This window comes from Erpetoichthys calabaricus, chromosome 6, assembly GCF_900747795.2.
Source record: "Erpetoichthys calabaricus chromosome 6, fErpCal1.3, whole genome shotgun sequence".
NCBI classification, from domain to species: Eukaryota; Metazoa; Chordata; class Cladistia; order Polypteriformes; family Polypteridae; genus Erpetoichthys; species Erpetoichthys calabaricus.
In genome coordinates this window covers 156,471,973-156,497,456 of record NC_041399.2, presented here as the reverse complement: position 1 = coordinate 156,497,456, position 25,484 = coordinate 156,471,973, and the positions used below count along the sequence as shown (strand labels likewise).

General features: G+C 37.7%; 1 protein-coding gene across 2 annotated transcripts in view; it reads left to right on the top strand.

The window, feature by feature from the left end:
• LOC114653624 (dnaJ homolog subfamily C member 13) overlaps positions 1-25,484 on the top strand; it is a 331,290-nt gene that overhangs the window by 130,778 nt on the left and 175,028 nt on the right. For both annotated transcript variants that reach the window (XM_051929216.1, XM_028804037.2), the window contains exon 10: positions 8,274-8,440. In XM_051929216.1, coding sequence (XP_051785176.1) covers positions 8,274-8,440 — 167 coding nt within the window. The remainder of the gene's footprint in view (positions 1-8,273; positions 8,441-25,484) is intronic.

Here is a 25,484-nt window from a genome sequence, read left to right as displayed (position 1 = left end):
TTGTTATGAGTGTTGCTGTCATATATATATACATATACACATATACACACACATATACACACATATACAGATATATATACATATACACATATATTTTTTATAAATATATATATATATATATATATATATATATATATATATATACACATACATACATACATATACACACATACATGCACTTACAATAGCATAGAAATCAATATAAACAACATTAACATCATTATCATATGAGAATATGAAGTAATATATAAGAAGCACATTTCATATAAATATAAATTATTAAACAGTAAAATCTTCTTCTATAATTTGCTACCGTGGCTTTTCGTTGGTCTGTCCAGGATTTTAAACTCACCTGTAGCTCGCAAACCGTTTCACTATTGACTTGAAATCTGGTACACATATAGTACGTCACGTCTACTATCCGCTTTATGGGTGATGATTGTATTACTCTTTTTATCTTTATTTATTTATTGTAGAATCAACTCCTATCTGCGCACACCAGGGCGGCCGTGGGCGATGCGTATGGTGTATTCACTCCATGTTATCGTGCATTGCGCTGTCACTGGTATTTTGATAAAAGAATTTGAACAACATATAAGAAGCGTATAAATTATTAAACAGTAAAACATTAATATTTAAGAAGTAAAGTTATATTGAGTACTACTGCAGTGCCTTCGGGTATACCTCATTTTTTGTTTGCCCATTACATGCTTAAATGTATACATTTTTTGGTGTACCTACCCGAGAACATGCGACATATAACCAACCATGGGAGAAGCATGGATTTTAAACACGCGTTGAGTTCATCTGCTGGTCTCCCTCATGGAATAACTGGTAATGTTTGACTAAAATCTACAGCGAGTAAAACGACATTACCTCCTATTTTTTTTTACGATCTCTGAGATCTTGCTTTTTTCGGTTTAAGGCTTCATAAGCTCTTTTATGTTTATGTTTTATGGTGTACTTATCCCAAACCATCATCTTTGAATGTTGCAAGACTTTCGCCTTGTATGTAGATCGGGGTAATTACATTCATTGCATTCCTAGTCTGAATCACAATCTGATTGTATGGGTGGTTACCTGGCACTGTAGGGGTTGCCACCCGTCCTTTAAAATACGGAATCGTGCGCGTTTGAGAATGAAATTGCGCGTCCCGTTTTGAATCAATACTGGACGGGATTTATCCCGTATTTTTTTTATCATTTTTTTTTTAAAGCAGCGTCTCATGCAAATCATCCCACACGCATTTTATGAATATGCCTCCTTTCCTACTTTTGATTGGGTAATACTTGATGTCATCGTTAGTTTGATTGGTGTTTTTAACTGTCCAGTGAGGAGGGCGTGTCTTTTAAGTACAGTCTGCAAAGTGTTGGCACTGAGATGTTGCGTCAGCGCCATAGTTGAAGCCCCTAACGTTGCGGTCAGCAAGTCGGCTAACATCCGCCATGTGCCGTCTTTCAGTTGCGAGAAGCAGATCATAGAATGGTGAAACTGTTGCCCCTAACGTTGCGCCACGGCGTGTGCTTCGTTTATACCTCGTGTCTTCTCATTAAACCTTTTATCTCGCGAATATGTTATTGCAATCCGCAGCGGGAGCGTTTCTATTAACTTAATTTAAAGTTACGTTTTACACCGTGCTTTGTTTCCCTTATGAACATGCTTGTATGCTTAACACGCTCCGTTGTCAATTGTTTAATTAATTTTTTGCTCTTCGCTGTTTGCGGCTGTTCCTCCCATTTCCCCCTACTTCGTTCTTTTATCTCGCGAATATGTTATTGCAATCCTTAACGAGAGCGTTTCAATAAACTGATTGAAAATAGTTTTGCATTTACCTTTTTAGTAAAAGTCGAGCTTTTAAGCCTGAGAAATCACCCCGTAAATGCACACGTTTAATTGGACATGTGTTAATATGTATGGTTACACAGTATTAAAAGACAGTGAACAACGTCAGTTACCTTTCTTCCCGCGTTTGATAAAAGGTGAGCTTTTAAGCCTGAGAAATCACCCCGTAAATGCACACGTTTAATTGCACATGTGTTAATATGTATGTTCACACAGTATTAAAAGACAGTCAAAAATTAATGTAATTTACCTTCGTTCCGCGTGTGACTCGTGCTGTAAATGTCTTCCTTGTTTTTAGTTCACGTGATTACGTAGGAGGCGTGATGACGCGATACGTGACTCCACCTCCTCCATTACAGTGTATGGACAAAAAATATGTTCCAGTTATGACCATTACGCTTTGAATTTCGAAATGAAACCTGCCTAACTTTTGTAAGTAAGCTGTAAAGGAATGAGCCTGCCAAATTTCAGCCTTCCACCTACACGGGAAGTTGGAGAATTAGTGATGAGTGAGTCAGTCAGTCAGTGAGGGCTTTGCCTTTTATTATTATAGATATATATATATATATATATATATATATATATATATATATATATATATATATATATATGTATATATGTATATGTGTGTGTATATATACAAACAATAATCCCTCCTCCATCGCGGGGGTTGCGTTCCAGAGCCACCCGCGAAATAAGAAAATCCGCGAAGTAGAAACCATATGTTTATATGGTTATTTTAATATTGTCATGCTTGGGTCACAGATTTGCGCAGAAACACAGGAGGTTGTAGAGAGACAGGAACATTATTTTTAACACTGCAAACAAACATTTGTCTCTTTTTCAAAAGTTTAAACTGTGCTCCATGACAAGACAGTGATGACAGTTCTGTCTCACAATTAAAAGAATGCAAACATATCTTCCTCTTCAAAGGAGTGCGCATCAGGAGCACAGGCTGTCAGAAACAGAGAGGAAAGCAAACAAATCAATAGGGCTGTTTGGCTTTTAAGTATGCGAAGCACTGCCGGTACAAAGCTGTTGAAGGGCGGCAGCTCACACCCCCTCCGTCAGGAGCAGGGGTGAGAGAGAGAGAGAGACAGAGAAAAACAAAACAGTGAAAAATCAATACGTGCCCTTTGAGCTTTTAAGTATGTGAAGCACCGTGCAGCATGTCGCTTCACGAAGCAGCTGCACACAGAAGGTAGCAACGTGAAGATAATCTTTCAGCATTTTTAGTGGAGCGTCCATATCGTCTAGGTTTGCGAACAGCCCCCCTGCTCAATCCCCCTACGTCAGAAAGTCAGCGCAAGAGAGACAGAGAAAAGTAAGTTGGGTAGCTTCTCAGCCATCTGCCAATAGCGTCCCTTGTATGAAATCAACTGGGCAAACCAATTGAGGAAGCATGTACCAGAAATTAAAAGACCCATTGTCCTCAGAAATCCGCGAACCAGCAAAAAATCCGCGATATATATTTAAATATGCTTACATATAAAATCCGCGATAGAGTGAAGCCGCGAAAGGCGAAGCGCGATATAGCAAGGGATCACTGTATATATATATATGTATGTTTGTCTATGTATGTGTGTGTATATATATATGTAGATATGTGTATATGTTCATATGTGTATATGTAGATATGTATATATATGTATATATATGTTTACATAACCTCTTTAACACACTACTTCTCCGCTGCGAAGCGCGGGTATTTTGCTAGTAATATTCATAAATAATAACAATATGCAAAGTACATTTGAATATAGGCAACTATACAACCTGATAAATAGTGATGTGTAGTTTCAGGCAGCACACAGACTTGTTAGTTACTTAAAATGTCTCTAGTTAAGGCATCATTGTGTGGTCAGCTTTCTTCAGAACAGGCCGCATACCTGTCTCAATGTGGCTGCCGAGCTGTGTTCTTCATTGTGTTGTTCTTTTCAGTTCTTGCATCAGTTTGGTGTGAGTGAGGGAGTGAGCAAATTTATAGATACTCTGTCCAACCCCTTGAGCCAGTAGGGCATCATAGTACTTAAAGGCTTCTGATACAAGCCAGTTCCAAACAGCCATACTTCCGACCAATGGGGCTATAGAACACCTTCATACCTGCCATCCCTCAAAACCATTTGTTAAGGTAAAGCTTGGCAGTTAGGCAGCCTAGCTTTCCTATGGGGGTTGAGAGACTTCAGAGAAACATTAGCCAAACTTGTTTAAGGCACTCCTCCCCCAACTCTGCCGTAAAATTCAGAGACCCATTCCTGAAAGGAGGAGGGGGGGAGAGTGGGAATTTGTACACATGAATGCTTCTCACTAATGTAACACTAATATTACATTGCTTTGCCTAAGTTACAAATAGACATACCAAATATTTATTAACTTATATGTAAAATCTCACATCACAACACCGTGTGAGAGCAGTACAAATAGGCAGCGTGTGCTTGATGCTATATACCGATAATTCTCTTTCTGATCAGCTGCTGTAGATCTGTGAGTCCACACTCAGATACAGTGGTATAAATACTCCGAGTGTTGCAGTGAGAGTAATATGGAAAAAGGTGATCCGCTGTGGCAACCCCTAATGGGAGTAGCTGAAAGAAGGAGAAGAAACTGCAGTAAGAGTAACAATGTCAAAGCAGCTATGGTATTTAGAATAGTTTGACCATTCTATGGACCATTATATTGTTACAGGTTAATTACAATCAGATGCATTAAACAATATGCAGTTAATTTAAGTGTATTTATAAAGCCGCGTCACGGATGTGGATCTAAAAAAGAAAGGGAAACCACACTGGAACAGTAGCACTGCTTTGATGCTGGCTGCCACCAGTTTGCAAAACTGAGCAGAGAACTTGTGTAAGCCAGGGTTTTAGCTAGTGTGAAAATGTGCATGGCCTTATGCCAAGTTTAGGTTTTATACATTGCGATTTGAGCATGGAAACGGGCTTACGCAACATTTTTGTGCATACACACCGTTTATACATGAGGCCCCTGGTGGTGACATGTTACCATCTAATTATGGGCTTTAGCTGAGAATAAAATGAATCACGTTGTGGTAAGATGTGCCCAGAGATGCTAGAAGTTTAAACTTAAAGGCATCTTTAACATTGGAGTAAAGCGGATCCAACTTTTTATTTCCTCGAGTGGAACAAGATATAAACTGATAGAAATTCCTCATAGTTGCTTCCAAAGTTACATGGTTGAAGTCAGCACATATTATAACTGCAGAGTCAGAAAGAATCAACATTAGAGCGTTGTTGACAGAGTGAGTCATTTCTGTTGCTGAGTCCCCGTGCAAGCAACATGGATAAATTCAGACAGCCACAATTACAAACTGTAGTTTTAACTGTAATGTGCTTTCTTTTACAATAATCCCTCGCTGCTTCGCGGTTCACTTTTCGCGGATTCACGACGTCGCGGGTTTTTAAATACAAGTGATTGCTCGCCTATCGTGGAAGTTATGTTCCAGACCCATCAGCAACAGGAGAAAATCCGCGATATAGAAAGACCATATAAATAAACATTTTTATAGTTTAAGCCTTAAAATACCCATCCCACATGCTTTAAACACATGTAAACTTATAAAACACACTTTGTTAACACATATGATATGTGGATGTCGGGCTAAGGATATGAGTAACATCTCACTATTATAAAACATTTTAACTTCACGCAAGACAAGACAGTGAGACAGGAAAATACAAGGCTTTAAAATTCTTGACACGCAGAGCAACAAGCAGCACAAAGCCAGCACAAAGTCCACTTCTCCTTAGCGTTCATTCAGCTCCCCACCCCCTTGACAATGCGAAGTAGCAGGAGCGTACTGCGCCTCCGGGGTGGGGGGGTTTGAGTGAACGTGCGTTCAGCCCTCACACCCCCACACACACACTCCTCCTCCTCCTTCTGAACACGTAGAGCGACAAGCAGGCATTTTGGCAGAAGCAGCACAAAGTCCATTTCTGCTCAGCGTGAGTTCAGCTGCCCCCCTTCACAAAGCGAGTGCAGACACATCGACGTCTGATCGCTGCGTGCAGTGTGCAGTGTTGGTCTGCGGTGTTAAAGAATGTAGAAAGTGTTTAAGAGCATAGGAAGTGTTTATAAGAGTGTGGGAAAGGTTAACAAGAGAGTGAGAAAGGTTTATAAGAGTGTGGGAAGGGTTTATAAAGCCTTAAAATATGTATAAATAATAAAATAAATATAGGTCGCTACTTCGCGGATTTTCACCTATCGCGGGGGGCTCTGGAACGTAACCCCCACGATAGGTGAGGGATGACTGTACACCATTACTCAGTCACATAGATGACCGGACACCCTCCTGTCTTTTTTCCATACTGCTCTGGGTCTCTGTTTGCTCATATAAGATGAAATCCATGCAGAATTTTAAAGCTAGGTCTCCATAAAACACAAAATGCCACAGTACCTGTATGCACTGTGACAGACTTCTCAACCCCTCCCAAGTTTGAAGCCTCTCCGAAAGGCAATGAAGATGAGCTGGTGCCTGGGTTTGTAGGGACTGTAGACGATTAATAAATTTAAAATCCTTTTTTCTCATTTCTAGTTGTTACTATTAGTGACAAGCCAGAAGCCAGATTAACTTTAATCATGAACCAAACTAGTAACTAACAAAACAGAGAAAACAAGAAGCTTCTGTAAAATGGGTACTGCTTGCATCGTGCCCGGAAGAAACTATGACCAGTATGTATTTGGATATGGCTTTATGGGTTTCTACATGTTGAAGATACACATAAAAATATATATGTTGATGTTTATTGCTTTTTTCCTACCTGTCATCTACATGAATAGCATACAGTATTGTTAAATAAGCTTTTTTTCTAGTAGCATGCTAAAAACAAAGTCATTGTTTGTTATCAGATATCATAAAATCAGCACTGAATATTCTGCTTGCATTGCTTTTTCAAAATACATAAATAAATATTTGGTTGAGTCTCCTTCTGGAGCAGTGACAGCTTTAAGTTTTTTTTTTTTTTGGGGGGGCTCTACTAGTTTTGTGCACTGGTCAAGAGTGATTTTTACTGAATGTCTTTTTCATTTTAATTTCTTTTCATGTTTCACATGAAACAATTATGACCAGACATTTTCAGATTGTGCCACAGGTTTACCTAGGGTGTATGAAGACTTTTATCATTTTACTTTTGAGCCAATAAAATATTGATTTGCTGCTGTGCTTGAAATTCTTGTCATACTTAAGTGTCTTCTTCCAAGCTTCAACAGTTTAGATGACTGAAACAAGCTCCCGTGCAACATTTTCTGGCACCGTAATCTTTGAAATTTTAGATATTTCTAAAACGTTACCCCCTGTTCCCATTAATAGGAAGCTGCTATCAGTTTGCTATACTGTACAGAAAATGTTTTGTTGAGGCATGGACAGTATTAGGTTTAATCTACACATTGAACTTTGGATTTTACTTTATCTTTATTTCTTAGGGGGTTATTGTTGCCCTCTTGATTCTTAGCATATATTGATCTGATGTTGGGTTTTGAGTGATGTCCTTTTCTGGGCAGTATCTTTAAATGTGATTCAACAGCCTTTTTTCAATTACAAACCAGTTATTAAAATGTTGTTGCACTGTCTGCGTAATATGTATTTTTATTATTTTCTTATAATGTTCTTTCATTACCTTTCCTTCGCATTCAATTGGTTACCCTTGATTCCTGAACAGGCTGTAGTTCTTTAGTTGATAATGTGTCAATGACTTCAGTGTATTACAGACAAAGATTAATAGTAAGGCAGTAGTATTCTTCTTAGGCCATTTTCCTTAACAGATAAAAGCTTGGTCTTATTCCACAAAAATCTGAATAATTGTGCATGCAAGATATTTCAGTTTTTGATTTTACGATATCTATTTAGTAACTATTTTTTTTTCTTGAGCCTGTGAGTTTACTGTACAAATAGAAATTGGATCAAGATTTGTGAGCATTGTGTTATCTGGCAGTAGCTAAAACCTTCAAGACACACTGTGTAGGTACAGTATACCTGTCTTAAATTGCTATGTTGCATAAAGTGATCCATTTTTTTGTTGTGGATTAATTTTGGTATCCATGCTAGTTAAGCAAATATTTGAATTTAAATATTTCCAGCCCTTCTGATAGTGAGATGGTGCTTTTCCAGTCCCTTTACAAACTTGTTATTTATGCCTCTTTTCAGAGAAATCTTTTCAGATTTCTGTTCTTTAGTTTTTCTAAACTTAAAATAAAATCAGTAGTAATCTATTAAAGGTTTATGAAGCTAGTTGCGTCCTTTAGAAATCTTGGAGAAACAGAATAAAAGTTTGAAGGCCTACTGGATTACTCTGTTAAACAATAAAACAGTTTTAATATTTTGTGAGTATCATGCTAGTGAGCAAATAGAAAAACTAATTAATCTATTATCTACTGTATGTGTCAGCATTTATAATCCAGTGTATTTTGTCTTGCAGAGATTCACTGTTGGCCAGTTTGCTGGACGGAGTTAGAGCATCAGGAAACAGGGATGTATGTGTGAAAATGGCTCCAACAAATAAAGGCCAGAGGTGGGGATTGCTTAGTATGCCTGTGGATGAAGAAGTGGAAAGTTTGCATTTGAAGTTTTTGGCGGCACCTCCAAGTAAGTATACATCTTCATGAACTGCTGTTACTGAGCAACAGGTTATGTGTTGCAACCACAACAACTTCTATTTATATTAAATACTCATCATAGACATGTTATTTTGTCTTTTTTTCAAATTATATAGTTAATTTAGAATGAATAAGTATATAATCAAATACATTAAGGCAAAATGATTCATGATTGTTCTGCTAGTTTTTTTATTTGTAAGCATTGCATGTTACAGACCTTAGAGTTAAGTTGAATTGATATTATCTCTTACCCCTGGTATACAGTATGTTGGCATGTACTTTTGATTTGTCAAACTATATTGGATTCCCAAACCCCCTTAATCCAGTTCAGAGTTGTGGGTTAGCTGTAAAATATCTCAGCAGGACTGAATACATAACATGAGTCAGTATTGGAGTGCTAGTCAATTATTGGGCTTGCTCAAACACACACACATAAAAGCATTTGCTAAATTAGTAAATGTACATCAAGAATAATTATATGCTTAATAGTTTTGTGAAAAAAAACTGTTCTGCTTTGAAGTTACAAATAAAGTGCAGATTCAAGCTACAGTGTTATTTAAACTTTGGAACTGTATAAAATGTTTACAGAAATCCTGATCAATAGGGATTTCTTCAAAATGTAATAGAAGACCATACTAAAAATCTTTAAATCATGCAATCTCAAGCTAGTCTGAGTTAAGTTTTTAGCAAACTACAGTGCCTTTCCAGTGAATTTTCAGTCATTCGCTTAATTTACATAACAGAATGTTGGGGGCACTCATGGTGCAATCTGGTTACTGCCTATCATATACTTTGATATCTCTAGTGACACTGGCCTGACTTTCCCTGTCAAAAGCAAAGAGATTTGACTGTGTCCTGAATGATAGGAATGGGCTTTCTGTGTTTGAGAATTGATAACCAATATCTGCAAATCTGGAAGAACAATGTATGCCTTCAGCTGTATAGCGCCCGGACTCTGGAATAACCTACCGAAATTAATTAGATCAGCTGACTCCATGAATTCTTTTAAAAAACAACTCAAAACTCATCTGTTCAGGAAGGCTTTTAGCTCTACTTGACTTTATTACCCTTCTCTCAGTTTACTTCTCTGTCAAGATGCTCATGTAACCTGTATGTGTACAGTATGTGTGTGTGCTAGACCATCAATTATATTGTCTGTTAGGCTTTTTTTTCTCTGAATTCACTGTCGTAATCTTCTTTATTTATTTATCTGATTTGTTCAATGCTATATACTGTATACCCTGCCGTTCTTTCTTATATTCTGTAAGTGCCTTGAGCATGGGAAAGGCGCTATATAAATAAAATGTATTATTATTATTATTTAGTGCTGCCACCAGTAAAGATAGGGAACATGTGTTTTTGATCAGACAAATACATGAGAGGAGTGTTATCTCTGATGTCACATATTTGTTGTACCATAACAGACTGGAAAATAAAAAAATATAGTGTCTAAATGAGGCAAGCTTGCAAATCTCTTTGCTTTTTTTTATTTTGTGAGTGAAATATCAAAATAGAATCTCATTTTAAGGTATCATAAAATGACTTATACAATAATAACCTGAGGTTTTAGGTTATTTATATATACAGTTTTAAACATTTGTCAAGATGTCACACAGGAAGATCATGTGATTTATAAATTTAAATTAGACTTTTTTTCCCCAAGAAGGCAGCAGTGACTATTTTATTTTTCAGCAAAGTCATCAGAAGCTTATTCTACCTTTTATTTGAGATCCTCCTTGACTCATTTCCATGTTCCCTGATAACAGTAACAGAGTTATACCATTAAGGACTGCAGTATTTACAGCATTAAATTCCTGGTACAGTCTTTTTTTAAGGAGCTTGCTCTCACCCTAAACAAGATATACTGTATTCAGTCATGTGACTTCTCCACTATAAATTGTTTCCTAGGTTCTGTTCAAATGCAGTAGATTTTATAAAGTTAACAGGTTATGCTGTATTGGCTGCTTCTAATGCTTGTATTAATTGAGAGGTGTATTATAAGAAATATAAGTATTCAGTAATAATGAAAGAGTTAATTTAGCTTGAGCAGTGAAAAAAGCGTGGTTACTAAAGTGAAATTTGTGAATACATCCTGTTTAGGAAAACATGGAAGCTTATTTTTAAACCCAAATACTTGTTTTTTCTCAGTTATGTGCAAGCTTTCAGGTTTATGTAAATCCATGCTTCTTTAGACCTGTTGCCGTAGTATTCATATTACCTTTTTTTTATCCAGTAAATCTATACTAATAAAAGGCAAAGCCCTCACTCATCACTAATTCTCCAACTTCCCGTGTAGGTAGAAGGCTGAAATTTGGCAGGCTCATTCCTTACAGCTTACTTACAAAAGTTAAGCAGGTTTCATTTCGAAATTCTACACGTAACGGTTGACAACGTCCGCCATGTTAAACTTTCGTATTTATGGCCCCATCTTCACGAAATTTGGTAGGCAGCTTCCCTGTGCTAACCGAAACCGATGTACGTAATTATTTGGGAAGCTGTGAGAAAACAGTAAAAAGGAGGTGTGTGTCAGACGTCATCGTACATTTTCTGATGCAGCTAGACGGAAACAACTTCGTGACGCTGCCGCCAAATGTTTGCAGAAAAATCCACAAGTTCATTGACACGCTGTTGCTAAATACTTGCAGGCAAATCCGCAAGTTCATAGAGACGCTGTCGCTAAATACTCGCAGGCAAATCCACAAGTTAATAGAGCTTCTGTTTCTAGGTACGATCCCAATAATGAAAAGCGGCTCATACGAAAACAACAGGTATGGCTCAAAAAAGCCGATTGTGGATTTGCGTACGACCCAAACATACATTATGAATCTGACAAAACAGTACACATTGGATCCAAGGATGTTGACTGTGAGTATTGTCAAGCTCATAGGTGGAAATGCGAGTCTCCTGGTTTGTGCTGTAACAGTGGTAAAGTCTGTCTCACTCCTTTACATAAGCTTCCTGACCTTCTTGAGGGCCTGTTAAATGGCGAACATCCTCAAAGTGAGCATTTCTTGAACAACATCTGAAAGTACAACAGCTCATTTCAAATGACGTCATTTGGTGCTAACCAAATCGTTGAGGGAAATTTTATGCCTTCATTTAAAGTCCAGGGACAAGTGTATCACTTGATTGGCAGTCTTTTACCTATGCCAACCGAGGAACACAAATTTTTGCAAATTTATTTCATCGGGGACGATGAAAAGGAAGCACAAATGCGGTGCTCTAATGTTTCTGGAGTTAACACGCCCCTGGTGCAGCAATTACAAAACATGCTGCATTATTGTAATACTTACATCCAAGACTTCCACTCCGCAATCGACAGAATTTCAGATGAAGACAAAGACTTCAAAGTTGTTATTCACGCCGACAAAAAACCATTAAATGCACACAAAGGCAGGTTTAATAAACCTACAGTACGTCAAGTTGGTGTTGTCATCATTGGGCAAACGTTCGAGAATAGGGATATTGTCTTGAAAAGCAGAGACAATAAACTGCAACGCATTAAGGAAACCCACAGATCCTGTGATGCACTTCAATATCCCCTCATGTTCTGCTATGGTGAAAATGGCAATTCTGTGTCTATACCTCAAGTTCATGCTGCCAGTAAGTTACCTATGAAGAAAACCGTCTCTGCAGCAAACTTCTGTTCATACCGGCTTATGATCAGAGAACATCATGATAATACTATCCTTTTCTTCCGAACTTTATTAAATTAGTTTTTAGTTGATATGTATGCAAAAATTGAATCCGAAAGACTAAATTATATCAGACTAAATCAGAAGAAAGCCGGGGAGTTCTCTGCTCTTCTGATGAGTATAGGTGATGGCACCTTCATTCAAGAAAATTGTAAAATAAATATTCCTGCAAATCTCTGTCTCCTCGTGAATACCTTACAAAGCCTTCTTCAAAATGTTTACCCCAATCTACGAAATCTCCACGAAAATGACGTGTCATGGTTGAGGGAGAGAGCTATCCTGACATCAAGAAATGACATGACTACGACTATAAACCACATTTTACTTCAAGAACTACCTTCACAACTGAAAACATATCAGTCTGTGGATTCAGTTGTATAAGTGGAAGATGCGGTGCACTATCCGGTAGACTTTCTCCACACTCTGAATCCTCCAGGCACTCCTGAGCATAATCTAATTTTGAAGGTTGGGGCCCCAATAATGTTACTGAGAAACTTACAGCTACCGAAACTTTGTAACGGCACAAGACTTCAGGTCACGTGTCTGCAAAAGAACCTAATTGAGGCAACTATTTTTACTGGCAGTAGCTCAGGGGAAAGAGTTTTTATTCCTCGCATCCCCGTTATACCCTCTGATCTCCCATTTCAATTCAAACGCCTCCAATTTCCAGTAAGGCTCTGCTTCGCAATGACAATTAATAAGTCTCAGGGACAGACCCTACAAAAGGTTGGCTTTGATTTGAGGCAAGATTGCTTTTCACATGGCCAACTGTACGTTGCATGCTCAAGAGTGAGCTCAGTGCACACCTTGGTCATATTACAACCAGAGGGCCGAACTGACAATGTGGTATACAAAGAGATCCTTAACAAATAATTATTTGTATATTTTCCCTCAGTTTAAAAAGGTTTACTTTTCTTCTTAATAAAAATTTTAAGGCAGTACTTCGCCGCTGCGAAGCGTGGGTATTTTGCTAGTTTTTAATAAATATTTGTTTTATTTTGAAAAGCAGTTGATCATTTCAATGCTCTCCATTACCACACCCATTAATGGATCAGGTGTAATAATAATAATAATTCTTTGCATTTGATTGTGACACTAATACTGTCTTGAGAAGTGTATAAAGATTTTTTGTCTAAAATGATGTTAATTTAGTGCATTCCCACAACATAAGGACTAGTGATACTAGTCCTTATGTTTTGGGAACTAGATGGCAATGTCTGTAAGTCAGATTTTGCACTGGGTACATAGGGACAATTTTAAATTAAATAAATGTGATTATTGAACGGCTTTTGGTTGAATTATGGAATGGTTCCATAATTGGTAATAATAGAACTAGAGTATAGTCTATGTGTGGCTAATTTACAATCCTTTTCTGACATGCTAATTGAAAGGTAATTTTCCCACTGTTCCCTAGCATCAATGAAGAGTGGATTCTTTGAAATATTTTTATATATTGTTGAAATGTTTCCTGAGTCGTCTTCAAGAAGTAATACAGCTTCTAGGGTAGATTTGGATGTGAAATGTGGAAAGTTAGGCAGGAGTGTTTTGACAGAATTTCTGATTTGTACATAGGAAACAAATTGTGTAAGTAGATAAATTTATAGCATAATTAATGCTGTCAATACCCAAGTATCTTATGTAGTGTTTTCATTACAGTAAATACAGAGTAGATCTGAGAAGGTAGAAAATGGTGTTTATTGTGTATTTCAGCAAAAGATGAAATCTTTTCCACCTTGAAATGTGTCCTGCATCGGTTCCATAATTTACTGTAAGTAATTGGTGGATGAATAGTTTACTGGTAAACTGACAATAGTATTAATTGGAGCACACAGCAGGAAAAACAAAGAAGATTTAGAACAGGATTTTTTTTTTTGCAAGCTAGATCAGTGTAAATTCACAAACTTCTGCAAATTTCCAAAATTTTATTGTTCATATATTTACTGCCTAGGAGCAAAAACTGAAAGGTAAATAGTGCCATGCTACTTTCTGTGTTAGATCTTTCTAGAGTTTCATTTTGGATGCATTGCTGTTTCAAATTCCAGGTGAAATATGTTATTACCCTAGGTTCTTGTCTACAAGCCGGACTCATGTATAAGCCGGAGACCAAAAATCATACGAATTTTTAAAATAAAATCGTATCATAGATAAGCCGGACTCATGGATAAGCCGAACGTACTATAACCTATAACTAATAGAAGGGAGGGAGGTCAGTGGTTAATTTTTTTAAGGGGGGAGAGAGTGTGAGATATTGGCGTCTCTCTCACTCCCAGCATGGCGCGGTTGGAGCGGCCGGAGCGCGTTCTTTCTGCTCTGGGCATCACCGAGTCAACACGTGCGCGTAGCGGTCATTTAAATTGTGATTTTATATGTAAGCATATTTAAATATATATCGCGGATTTTTTGCTGGTTCGCGGATTTCTGCGGACAATGGGTCTTTTAATTTCTGGTACATGCTTCCTCAGTTGGTTTGCCCAGTTGATTTCATACAAGGGACGCTATTGGCAGATGGCTGAGAAGCTAGATTGCTTACTTTTCTCTCACTCTTGCGCTGACTATCTGTGATCCTGACGTATGGGGATTGAGCAGGGGGGCTGTTTGCACACCTAGACGATACGGACGCTCGTCTAAAATGCTGAAAGATTATCTTCACGTTGCTATCTTTTGTAAAGCTGATTCCTGAAAAGACATGCTGCACAGTGCTTCGCATACTTAAAAGCTCGAAGGGCACGTATTGATTTTTGACTGAAAAACAAACTCTGTCTCTGTCTCACTCTCTCTTCCTGCTCCTGACGGAGGGGGTGTGAGCTGCCGACTTCAACAGCTTTGTGCCGCGGTGCTTCGCATACTTAAAAGCCAAACAGACATATTGATTTGTTTGCTTCACTCCTTTGAAGAGGAAGATATGTTTGCATTCTTTTAATTGTGAGACGGAACTGTCATCTCTGTCTTGTCATGGAGCACAGTTTAAACTTTTGAAAAAGAGACAAATGTTTGTTTGCAGTGTTTGAATAACGTTCCTGTCTCTCTACAACCTCCTGTGTTTCTGCGCAAATCTGTGACCCAAGCATGACAATATAAAAATAACCATATAAACATATGGTTTCTACTTCGCGGATTTTCTTATTTCGCGGGTGGCTCTGGAATGCAACCCCCGCGATGGAGGAGGGATGACTGTATAAGCCGGATTTATGTATAAGCCAATATTCTATTTTTTCATTTTCACAACTTTTTTCCTTAGATAAGCCGCGGCTTATAGACAAGAACTTAGGGTATTGAGGCTAATTTCTTAAAAAATATTGTATCTATGTAAATAGTAGATTTAGCTGCTTAGGGAGGATGTTCATTTTGACAGTACTTTTTCTCCCTGCTAAAGTGAGATGGAAGGTGGACCATCTGACAATAAGTTGAAGTTTTTTTCTGTAGTACTTACACAATTGTTTTGAAAAAGATCTTTACTTGTGATGGTTATCCCCAGATATTTAAACTGTTTTAATATTAGAAACAAATAGTTATCCAGTCTTGAAAGTTGTTTCAGAGAAAAGCACACTTTTATGCAAATTAATTTTTGAATTTAGAGATCTTACGAAATTCTCCTAACACATTTAATACTAATGGTAGAGATAAGAAAAGGATCTCTTACTCAACATTTCAGAAAAGGAGTGGAAGGCAGCCATGTACAGAATTCACTCTAGCTCCATATGAGCAAATCTTTTATCGAGCACATCTGTCTCATTTAAAATTGTCCAAAATGCTTCCAGGGCAAGATCCAACCTGCAAACGTTGCAATCGAGTTCCAGTCTCACTGGGCCGTATTAACATCATTCTAGACCAAAATCTTTAAATGCCTCTCAGACAGCTTTGGTGTCACAATCCCTCCTAATCCACAAACAGCTGTGCTTGGTGTATTCACAGATGGGCTTAAAGTGGAGAAGGACAAACAAACCATAATTGTCTTTACTTCACTATTGGCACATAGACTTATCTTGCTCAACCGTAAAGAATCCTAACTCTCCTATTTTAAGTCAGTGGGTAACTGATGTTATATACTATTTAAAATTGGAAAAAATCTAATTCTCACTTAGAGGATCTGTACAAACCTATTTTAAAACCTGGCGGGATCTAATCAATAACATTTTAGAATAAACATTTTATTTGGGGAAAAGGATTTTCTCAACTTTTTTTTTCTTTTTTCCCTACACTTCAAGTTTTACTCTGTCTTTTTGCCTAGTTCTGTTTCTCAAGGGTGGAGGTTGATTTGAAATTAGTTTCATCAAGTTTGACTTGTATGGAATGTTAATTGCTTTTAATAAATTCAATAAAATGTTTAAAAAAAATTGTAGAGATAATTGTTGGTCTGATTGGTAAAGCATCATGTTGACTGTGTATGATGATATTTTCTGTTCAGGTGCTTCTCTGATAATATTTACTGTATCTCTGGTTTCGTCTGGAGTTGAATAGCCAATGGTTCATTGGCTAATGCGAAAGGCATGTGTTTTATTGAGCACCCTTTGATTACCTTATTCTAATTTAAAGTACTCTGAGTTTTTGTTATTAATATGAACTAAGGCTTCTGGACTAGTGTAAAATAGTTTAATCAGTTCAGACATACTGGGACTAAACCCGAATTTGTGCAGTATAGTTAATAGATAATCCCATTCTACTTTATCAAAGGCTTTTTTTCTTCATCCAAAGATGGTAAGAGTTCTGGTGAGTAACATTTTGTGTCTGAGTATTATACATTAAATAGACACTGAGTTTCTGCCTTTAATAAATTCAGTTTAGTCTTGTGATGTTACTGGTGAAACACTTTTCTAGTTAAGACTTTCACTAGTATATTAACATTGTTATTCAGAAGTGAAATTGGTATGATGCACATTGTAGTAAGTAGGATTGTCAAAATTATTCAAATATTAATAATTATAGATTTTAACTTTTTAAAATTACTTCAGTACCTATTTTTGCAGGGTATCAGTTTGGCAGCCTGCATAATAAATGCACTTCCGGTTCACCATAGCTTGAATTGCATCCCTATTTCCACTCACTCACAGGCTTTAATATTGCAACTTCAATGGCTTTGGAGCCTTCACTAGCACTCTTGTTTAACAAAGAGGGGAGTTGGAGTGGTGTCTGAAATTACTTTGGCATTGTGGAAGAGTTGGAAAGAAAACCACAAGATAACATGCAAGCCTGTATGCAAGATTTGCTACTGCACATTACTAACTAAACTGCCTGTCACCTAATGTGTTGACCGGCTCTGCTTAACAGAAAAAACTCGTAGATCCAGCCCACCTTAAGACCATTCGCACCTCTTCGCCAGCGTCCTTTGTCCTCTAAATGTGCTGACAAAAACAAGCTGCAAATAGCCGGCTATTCCATACCCCCACTGACTTAGAACGTGCACGAGCATCTCCCAGCTCATGCCTTGATTGATTATCTGGGAATGAACTGGAGTTTTAGAGTGGAAATAATAGATCGTTATTTGGAACACACGCATTTCATGTGTGTTCCGTTTCTACAGTAATCTGTGTAAACACATTGTTAAAACAGAAACTTTTTTATATTTTAGTAATAAATGTTACTAAAATGTAGGCATAAACTATAGAATGTGTGAAGCAGCATGAAGTCCAAACATCAAATAAACACTTTCACAAAAGGTTCAAGAACAATATAACAGCTTCCGTGTCGTAGCGGTAAGATTTGCTGTCTCAAAGCGCTGCAGGCTTACTGTCCATCAGAGACCTGAGTTCGATTCCCTGTTGAGGAGAAAGTGTTCTTTTTTTTTTTTTTTTCTTTTTAACCTCAAACGGACATAAAATTTATAAATTAGTATGTACTGTCAGTTAATGAGATTGTTATATTTTCATGTGGGATGCTCCTTTTAAAATATGTTTTAACAATTGAGACTTAAAATTAACATGAACAAGTGTCCTTATAACTGTTATTTGTAAGATCCATAACACACAGACAGACAGAGCACTGTGTAATAGAGAGACAGACAGGCAGAAAAGTCACTAGATATATAAATAAACAGGGAAGGCACATGTACTGAAAGAAAAAAAAGATCAACATGTGCGTTGATCCTGCTGCACTGAATAAGCTCACGCGCTCTAACACCCCCAAACCCCCCTGATCTGACTCTAAGTAACAGCAGAAGTACAGATGCAAACCAAGTGTATGTGTGTACTATATAATATTAACAAAAAGAGCAGCCTACTACTGAAAACAGCAAATAAAGGAGTAAGTGGGGATTGAACCGGTGACTCTTGATCACACTTGTTTTGCATCTGTACTTGCGCTGTTTCTTAGAGTCAGATCGGGGGTGGGGGGGATGTTAGAGCACATGAGCTTATTCAGTGCTGCAGGATCAACGCACATGTTGATCTTTTTTTTCTTTCAGTAATAGCGCCAACATAAATCCACACCCGATCTGACGCTGTTCATTTTCAAATAATATTGCATTAGTGTGATGATGTTTTCACATATATTCTCTCTTTCTTTCAGGTGTGTAATAGGAACCACAGCATAGAGAGAAGCGTGTACATTGTAACAGGTACACATATTGTAAGTGTAGGAAAGACTATCCTTGCGTGTGTGTTAACATTTGAAGACTATCCTTGCGTGTGTGTTAACAACAGTTAACATTTGAATCTGATGATTGCATGTAACACTGAACTTACTGCTCTGTACTATTCTATCCTCTGCATGTCCTGGAGTACAAAAGAAACAGCATACAGCAACATGTGGGGACTGGCAAGATTGGGGAAAAAAAACACGCAGTCACTGATTACAAACTGCAAGATGTTATGCGAATGAATATAAATAATATGAATAATGTTGCATCCGTGCCACAAAGTTTTCCGAAATGTACTATACAGGTCATAAAACGAATAATTCCAAATATCATATATACCTACGTCTGTGTTTTTTTGACATCATACACCATAAGATGCACACTAATTCAGCATGAGCAGGAACACTCAATAAAACTGAATAAAAAAAAATCAAGTGACGGTGAGATACGAAGAAGGCAGATTCGCCAGCGTTTGTGTGTCAGCTTTTATCCCTCCAGATGAGAGAATGTCCAGTTCCATTGTCTCAAAATAACACTCACACTCACAGCGTCAGATCCCTGGTGGGGGGCGGTAGTATGTATCGTGATCGTGATTTAGAGAGAATAAAAGTTAAAAAAAAACAGTAACTTTTACAAGTCCTATAAATGCACACCGTGTGTTACAGACACAAACCAGATGTATGTATATACTGTATAATATTAACAAAAGGAGCAGCTCACTACTGAAACGGCAAATATAGGAGTGAGTGGGGATCGAACCGAGGACTCTTGATTACAAGTCAGCAAATCTTACCACTACGCCACGGAAGTTTTTGTATCATCCTTGAACCTTTTGTGAAAGTGTTTACTTGATCTTTGGACTTCAGGCTTCATACATTATATACAGGTGCTGGTCATAAAATTAGAATACAGTGATCCCTCGCTATATCGCGCTTCGCCTTACGAGGCTTCACTCTATCACGGATTTTATATGTAAGCATATTTAAATATATATCGCGGATTTTTTGCTGGTTCGCGGATTTCTGAGGACAATGGGTCTTTTAATTTCTGGTACATGCTTCCTCAGTTGGTTTGCCCAGTTGATTTCATACAAGGGACGCTATTAACAGATGGCTGAGAAGCTACCCAACTTACTTTTCTGTCTCTCTCTTGCGCTGACTTTCTCTGATCTTGACGTAGGGGGATTGAGCAGGGGGGCTGTTCGCACACCTATACGATACGGACGCTCGTCTAAAAATGCTGAAAGATTATCTTCACGTTGCTACCTTCTGTGCAGCTGCTTTGTGAAGCGACATGCTGCACGGTGCTTCGCATACTTAAAGGCTCGAAGGGCACGTATTGATTTTTGACTGTTTTTCTCTGTCTCTCTCTCTCTCTCTCTCTCTCTCTCTCTCTCTCTCTCTCTCTCTCTCTCTCTCTCTCTCTCTCTCTCTCACACTCTCTCTCTCTCTCTCTCCCTGCTCCTGACGGAGGGGGGTGTGAGCTGCCGCCTTCAACAGCTTTGTACCGGCGGTGCTTCGCATACTTAAAAGCCAAACAGCCCTATTGATTTGTTTGCTTTCCTCTATCTCTCTGACAGTCTGTGCTCCTGACGCGCACTCCTTTGAAGAGGAAGATATGTTTGCATTCTTTTAATTGTGAGACAGAACTGTCATCTCTGTCTTGTCATGGAGCACAGTTTAAACTTTTGAAAAAGAGACAAATGTTTGTTTGCAGTGTTTGAATAACGTTCCTGTCTCTCTACAACCTCCTGTGTTTCTGCGCAAATCTGTGACCCAAGCATGACAATATAAAAATAACCATATAAACATATGGGTTCTACTTCGCGGATTTTCTTATTTCGTGGGTGGCTCTGGAATGCAACCCCCGCGATGGAGGAGGGATTACTGTATCATGACAAAGTTGATTTATTTCAGTAATTCCATTCAAAAAGTGAAACTTGTATATTAGATTCATTCATTACACACACTGATGTATTTCAAATGTTTATTTCTTTTAATTTTGATGATTATAACTGATAACTAATGAAAGTCCCAAATTCAGTATCTTGGAAAATTAGAATATTGTGAAAAGGTTCAATATTGAAGACACCTGGTGCCACACTCTAATCAGCTAATTAACTCAAAACACCTGCAAAAGCCTTTAAATGGTCTCTCAGTCTAGGTCTGTAGGCTACACAATCATGGGGAAGACTGCTGACTTGACAGTTGTCCAAAAGACGACCATTGACACCTTGCACAAGGAGGGCAAGACACAAAAGGTCATTGCTAAAGAGGCTGGCAGTTCACAGAGCTCTGTGTCCAAGCACATTAATAGAGAGGCGAAGGGAAGGACAACGTGGTAGAAAAAAGTGTACAAGCAATAGGGATAACCGCACCCTGGAGAGGATTGTGAAACAAAACCCATTCAAAAATGTGGGGGAGATTCACAAAGTGGACTGCAGCTGGAGTCAGTGCTTCAAGAACCACCACGCACAGACGTATGCAAGACATGGGTTTCAGATGTCGCATTCCTTGTGTCAAGCCACTCTTGAACAAGAGACAGCATCAGAAGCGTCTCGCCTTTGGACTGCTACTGAGTGGTCCAAAGTTATGTACTCTGATGAAAGTAAATTTTGCATTTCCTTTGGAAATCAAGGTCCCAGAGTCTGGAGGAAGATAGGAGAGACACAGAATCCATGTTGCTTGAGGTGTAGTGTAAAGTTTCCACAGTCAGTGATGGTTTGGGGTGCCCTGTCATCTGCTGGTGTTGGTCCATTGTGTTTTCTGAGGTCCAAGGTCAACGCAGCTTTCTACCAGGAAGTTTTAGAGCACTTCATGCTTCTTGCTGCTGACGAACATTATGAAGATGCAGATTTCATTTTCCAACAGGACTTGGCACCTGCACACAGTGCCAAAGCTACCAGTACCTGGTTTAAGGACCATGGTATCCCTGTTCTTGATTGGCCAGCAAACTCGCCTGACCTTAACCACATAGAAAATCTATGGGGTATTGTGAAGAGGAAGATGCAATACCCCAGACCCAACAATTCAAAAGAGCTGAAGGCCACTATCAGAGCAACATGGGCTCTCATAACACCTGAGCAGTGCCACAGACTGATCGACTCTATGCCACGCCGCATTGCTGCAGTAATCCAGGCCAAAGGAGCCCCAACTAAATATTGAGTGCTGTACATGCTCATACTTTTCATGTTCATACCTTTCAGTTGGCCAACATTTCTAAAAATCCTGTTTTTGCATTGGTCTTAATTGATATTCTAATTTTCTGAGATACTGAATGTGGGACTTTCATTAGTTGTCAGTTATAATCATCAAAATTAAAAGAAATAAACATTTGAAATACATCAGTCTGTGTGTAATGAATGAATCTAATATACAAGTTTCACTTTTTGAATGGAATTACTGAAATAAATCAACTTTGTCATGATATTCTAATTTTATGACCAGCACCTGTAGTTTATGCCTACATTTTGTCATTTACTACTAAAATATGAAAAATGTTTCTGTTTTAAAAATGTGTTTACACAGATTACTGTAGAAACGGAACACACATGAAATGCGTGTGTTCCAAATCGCGATCTATTATTTCCACTCTAAAACTCCAGCACTTCAGTCACTCCCAGATAATCAAACAAGGCATGAGCTGGGAAAACTTAGTGAACGTTCTGCGGCGGTGGGGGATGGAATAGCCGGCTGCTTGTGTTAAACGGCACATTTAGAAGACAAAAGAGAGGTGATAACGGTTTTAAGGTGGGCCGGATCTATGAGTTTTTTCGTAGACTCTGGTAATTCTAGTGTTAAAGGACTGTTATGTAAGTCAATATAAATAATTGCAAGAGGTATCTTATTTCTAAATTACGGAAACATTAATGAGTATAAGCCTGTAAACAGCTGTGTTTGAAGAAAGAATGTGAGATTTATTCTTTTCTACAGGTTAAAATGTTTTATGTAGTCAGTTAAATGTTTTAACGCATTGAGACCAGGATCTACAATTAATTTTAATCTGAGGGCCAGTTTTATTCTTTGCCATTCATTCAGGGGCAACAGTCTTTAGCACCGGGTTTGTTTTGCTCCCTCAATTTTAAACCATCTCTGCAAAGTGTGCTTCCGTGGAATTACTTTCTTCTAATTTATTATGTGTAAATTTAAAGTTACATTTCATCACAATTTCAATGTAATGTAAGGCGCTGGAACTTTTCAGTGCTCAATTGCATAAACAGTGACTCCTTCCTGTACTCAAACTTCCAACTGTGCTTCAGAGCAAGTATTTAGTATGCCATGACTCATTTATAGCTGAACAAGAACATACCTTACAGAAATGCATTTTGACATGCTAGTCTTTTTTGCAAAAACTGTGGATGTTACAAAAACTTAGGAGTTTATTTACACAAAAATGCAAAGTGTTCTCTTTGTATTTATGCAAATCCTTTAAATGGGTCTGTAGTCTGTTTGTTACTTTTCTTAACAATTGTTTACAAAGACCACATTAGTGTTCTTTTTACTTTGATGTTTATTTAATATTTGTTTCAAAATTTGTATGTATATTGTTTACAAATAATTGTAATATTTATTCAAATAAATTTTATGACCTTCATAAAATTTCATTATACTGCCTCAGTAAGAATATTTGTTTTTATAAATGTAAAAAAACCTGTTGATTGTATTTATATTTCTTTACATTTTATTGTTTCACAAAACTTTACTCTTACTGTAACTTTTACAAATGACTGCAGTACTTCAATCATTCACATTTAATAACTAAAATTTCTATTATTTGTTTTCATAAATGTGAAGATTTTAATGCATACAGAATTGCAAGTTGTTTAATTAAGATTCAATGGTTTTAAAGTTGAAAATTGTGTCAGTTTCAGTACTTTTTTAGCATCATATGAAAGTTTAAAATTTGGCATTATGACAACTATAGTACTAAGTCTTCATTTTCCTTGATGCTTGGCAGAATGTTTAGGGTGGAATTTTATTTTATTTAGCTTCTTTGATTATTGTTAATAACAATGGACCTAACTTAGTTGAAAGTTTTTATAAAATTCTACTGGATGCCCATTTGGTCCTGTAACTTTCCCACTTTTGTGTCTTTAAGGCATCCCGTATTCCTAAAAGTGTCCATAGGTTTGTCAAGTTCTTGTTCACTAAGTATATCAAACTGTGGTATTTGTAGTTGATCAAAAAACTCCTTGGCTTGTGTCTCATCTTCTTTACACTTAGAATAATATGCATTAGGATTTACAGTACTCCTTAAATATGTCACTTATCTCTTCATGCTTTACTTCCATTTGCATTGTTAATCTCTATTAGTACATTGCAAATTTCCTGGTGAAAGATGTGTTGGGCTTATTAACTTTCTCTACATATTCCTGATAATGGTGGTGTGATTTGAATATAGGCTGTTCAGTTTCTGTTGTGAGAAGATTAAATTTTGATTATAGTTCTAATGACAGTTGACCTCTTAAAGCAGCCTACATCATTTTCCATAATGTTCCTGTGGAAAGGATGCATTGTTCTCTTCACTCACCCACCCCCCTAACCCAGTCACGCTATGCTCCAGCCACTTCACATCTCTGCCTCTCGCGTTGTGAAGAGGGAGGCTGAACACACGCTAAGGAGATGTGGTCGCTCCTCTGAAACCCCCTCTTAAACGGTGATACAATGGGAAACAAATTCATTTTTTTTCCCTCTTCTTTGCTTGACCAGCTTCTGGCTTGCTGCTGCCAAGCTGCATGATCTGCATGTCGCAAAGTGCTTTGAACATTTAAAAGCCTGTACAGCAGCTGTCCTTTTGTCTCACTGCCTTGTCTCGCGGGACATTAAAGTGTCCCTGAGAAAATCATGTCTTATCTCCTTCCAAGCCTTCCAAGATTTTTTTTTTTATAATAGAGAGATAAATTCTATAAGGTTCTTGTCTGTTAATGACAGGGGATTAAAATTCCAGTTGCGTGTTAAGGATGTTGGCCATAGTGTGGATAGCGCTTTGAGTACTGAGAAAAGCGCTATATAAATGTAATGAATTATTATTATTATTATTAGTGGGTTAAGCTCCCAAACAAGTGGAGCATGGCCAGAGATGATAGTAGTGTCATACTTTCAAGATTTGATAATGGAAAAGAAATTTTTGTCAGTAGTTATTGAGTAATTAGTATGCAAAGGTAAGAAAAAGATATAGTCTCTTGAATTTGAAGATAAAAATCTCCAATGGTCAGATAGATTGTGATCCACAACAAATTGGTTAATTATCTTTGCAGTTATAGATGTTCATGTAATGGCCGACCCCTTACCCAGCCGTCAGCCACACTACCAGGACCTGTGGCCTGGATGAATTACTGAGAAAACCTATCAATACCAAGCCGTACCTCTAACAAATAATATTTTCCTTCCTTTCCAATTGACGTTTAAAGACTAGCAAACGAAAGCAAATATCTAAATCTAGTCATTTAGCCCGTTACAATAACGGGCGCTAGAACAGTAGTGCATAAACATTAGTAGGAACAGTCTATATTAAATGGCAAGGGACTTTGACCTCATTGTGTTTGTTGGTCGTATTTTTCTTTCTTTCAGCCTTTCTTTTGTTGATGTTTATTTGCTGAGCTGACCCTTCTTCGTGGGCTGCCGCCGTGTATTGTGTGTCTTTAATTTTCTGTGACAGTAATACTGTCTTTTACGGCTCTATTCAATAAGGGCGCATAGATAATTTAGTTCAAATGGCTCTGAAATATGTGAAGAGCAACAGGTGCAGATCTTTATTTACGCGCGCCT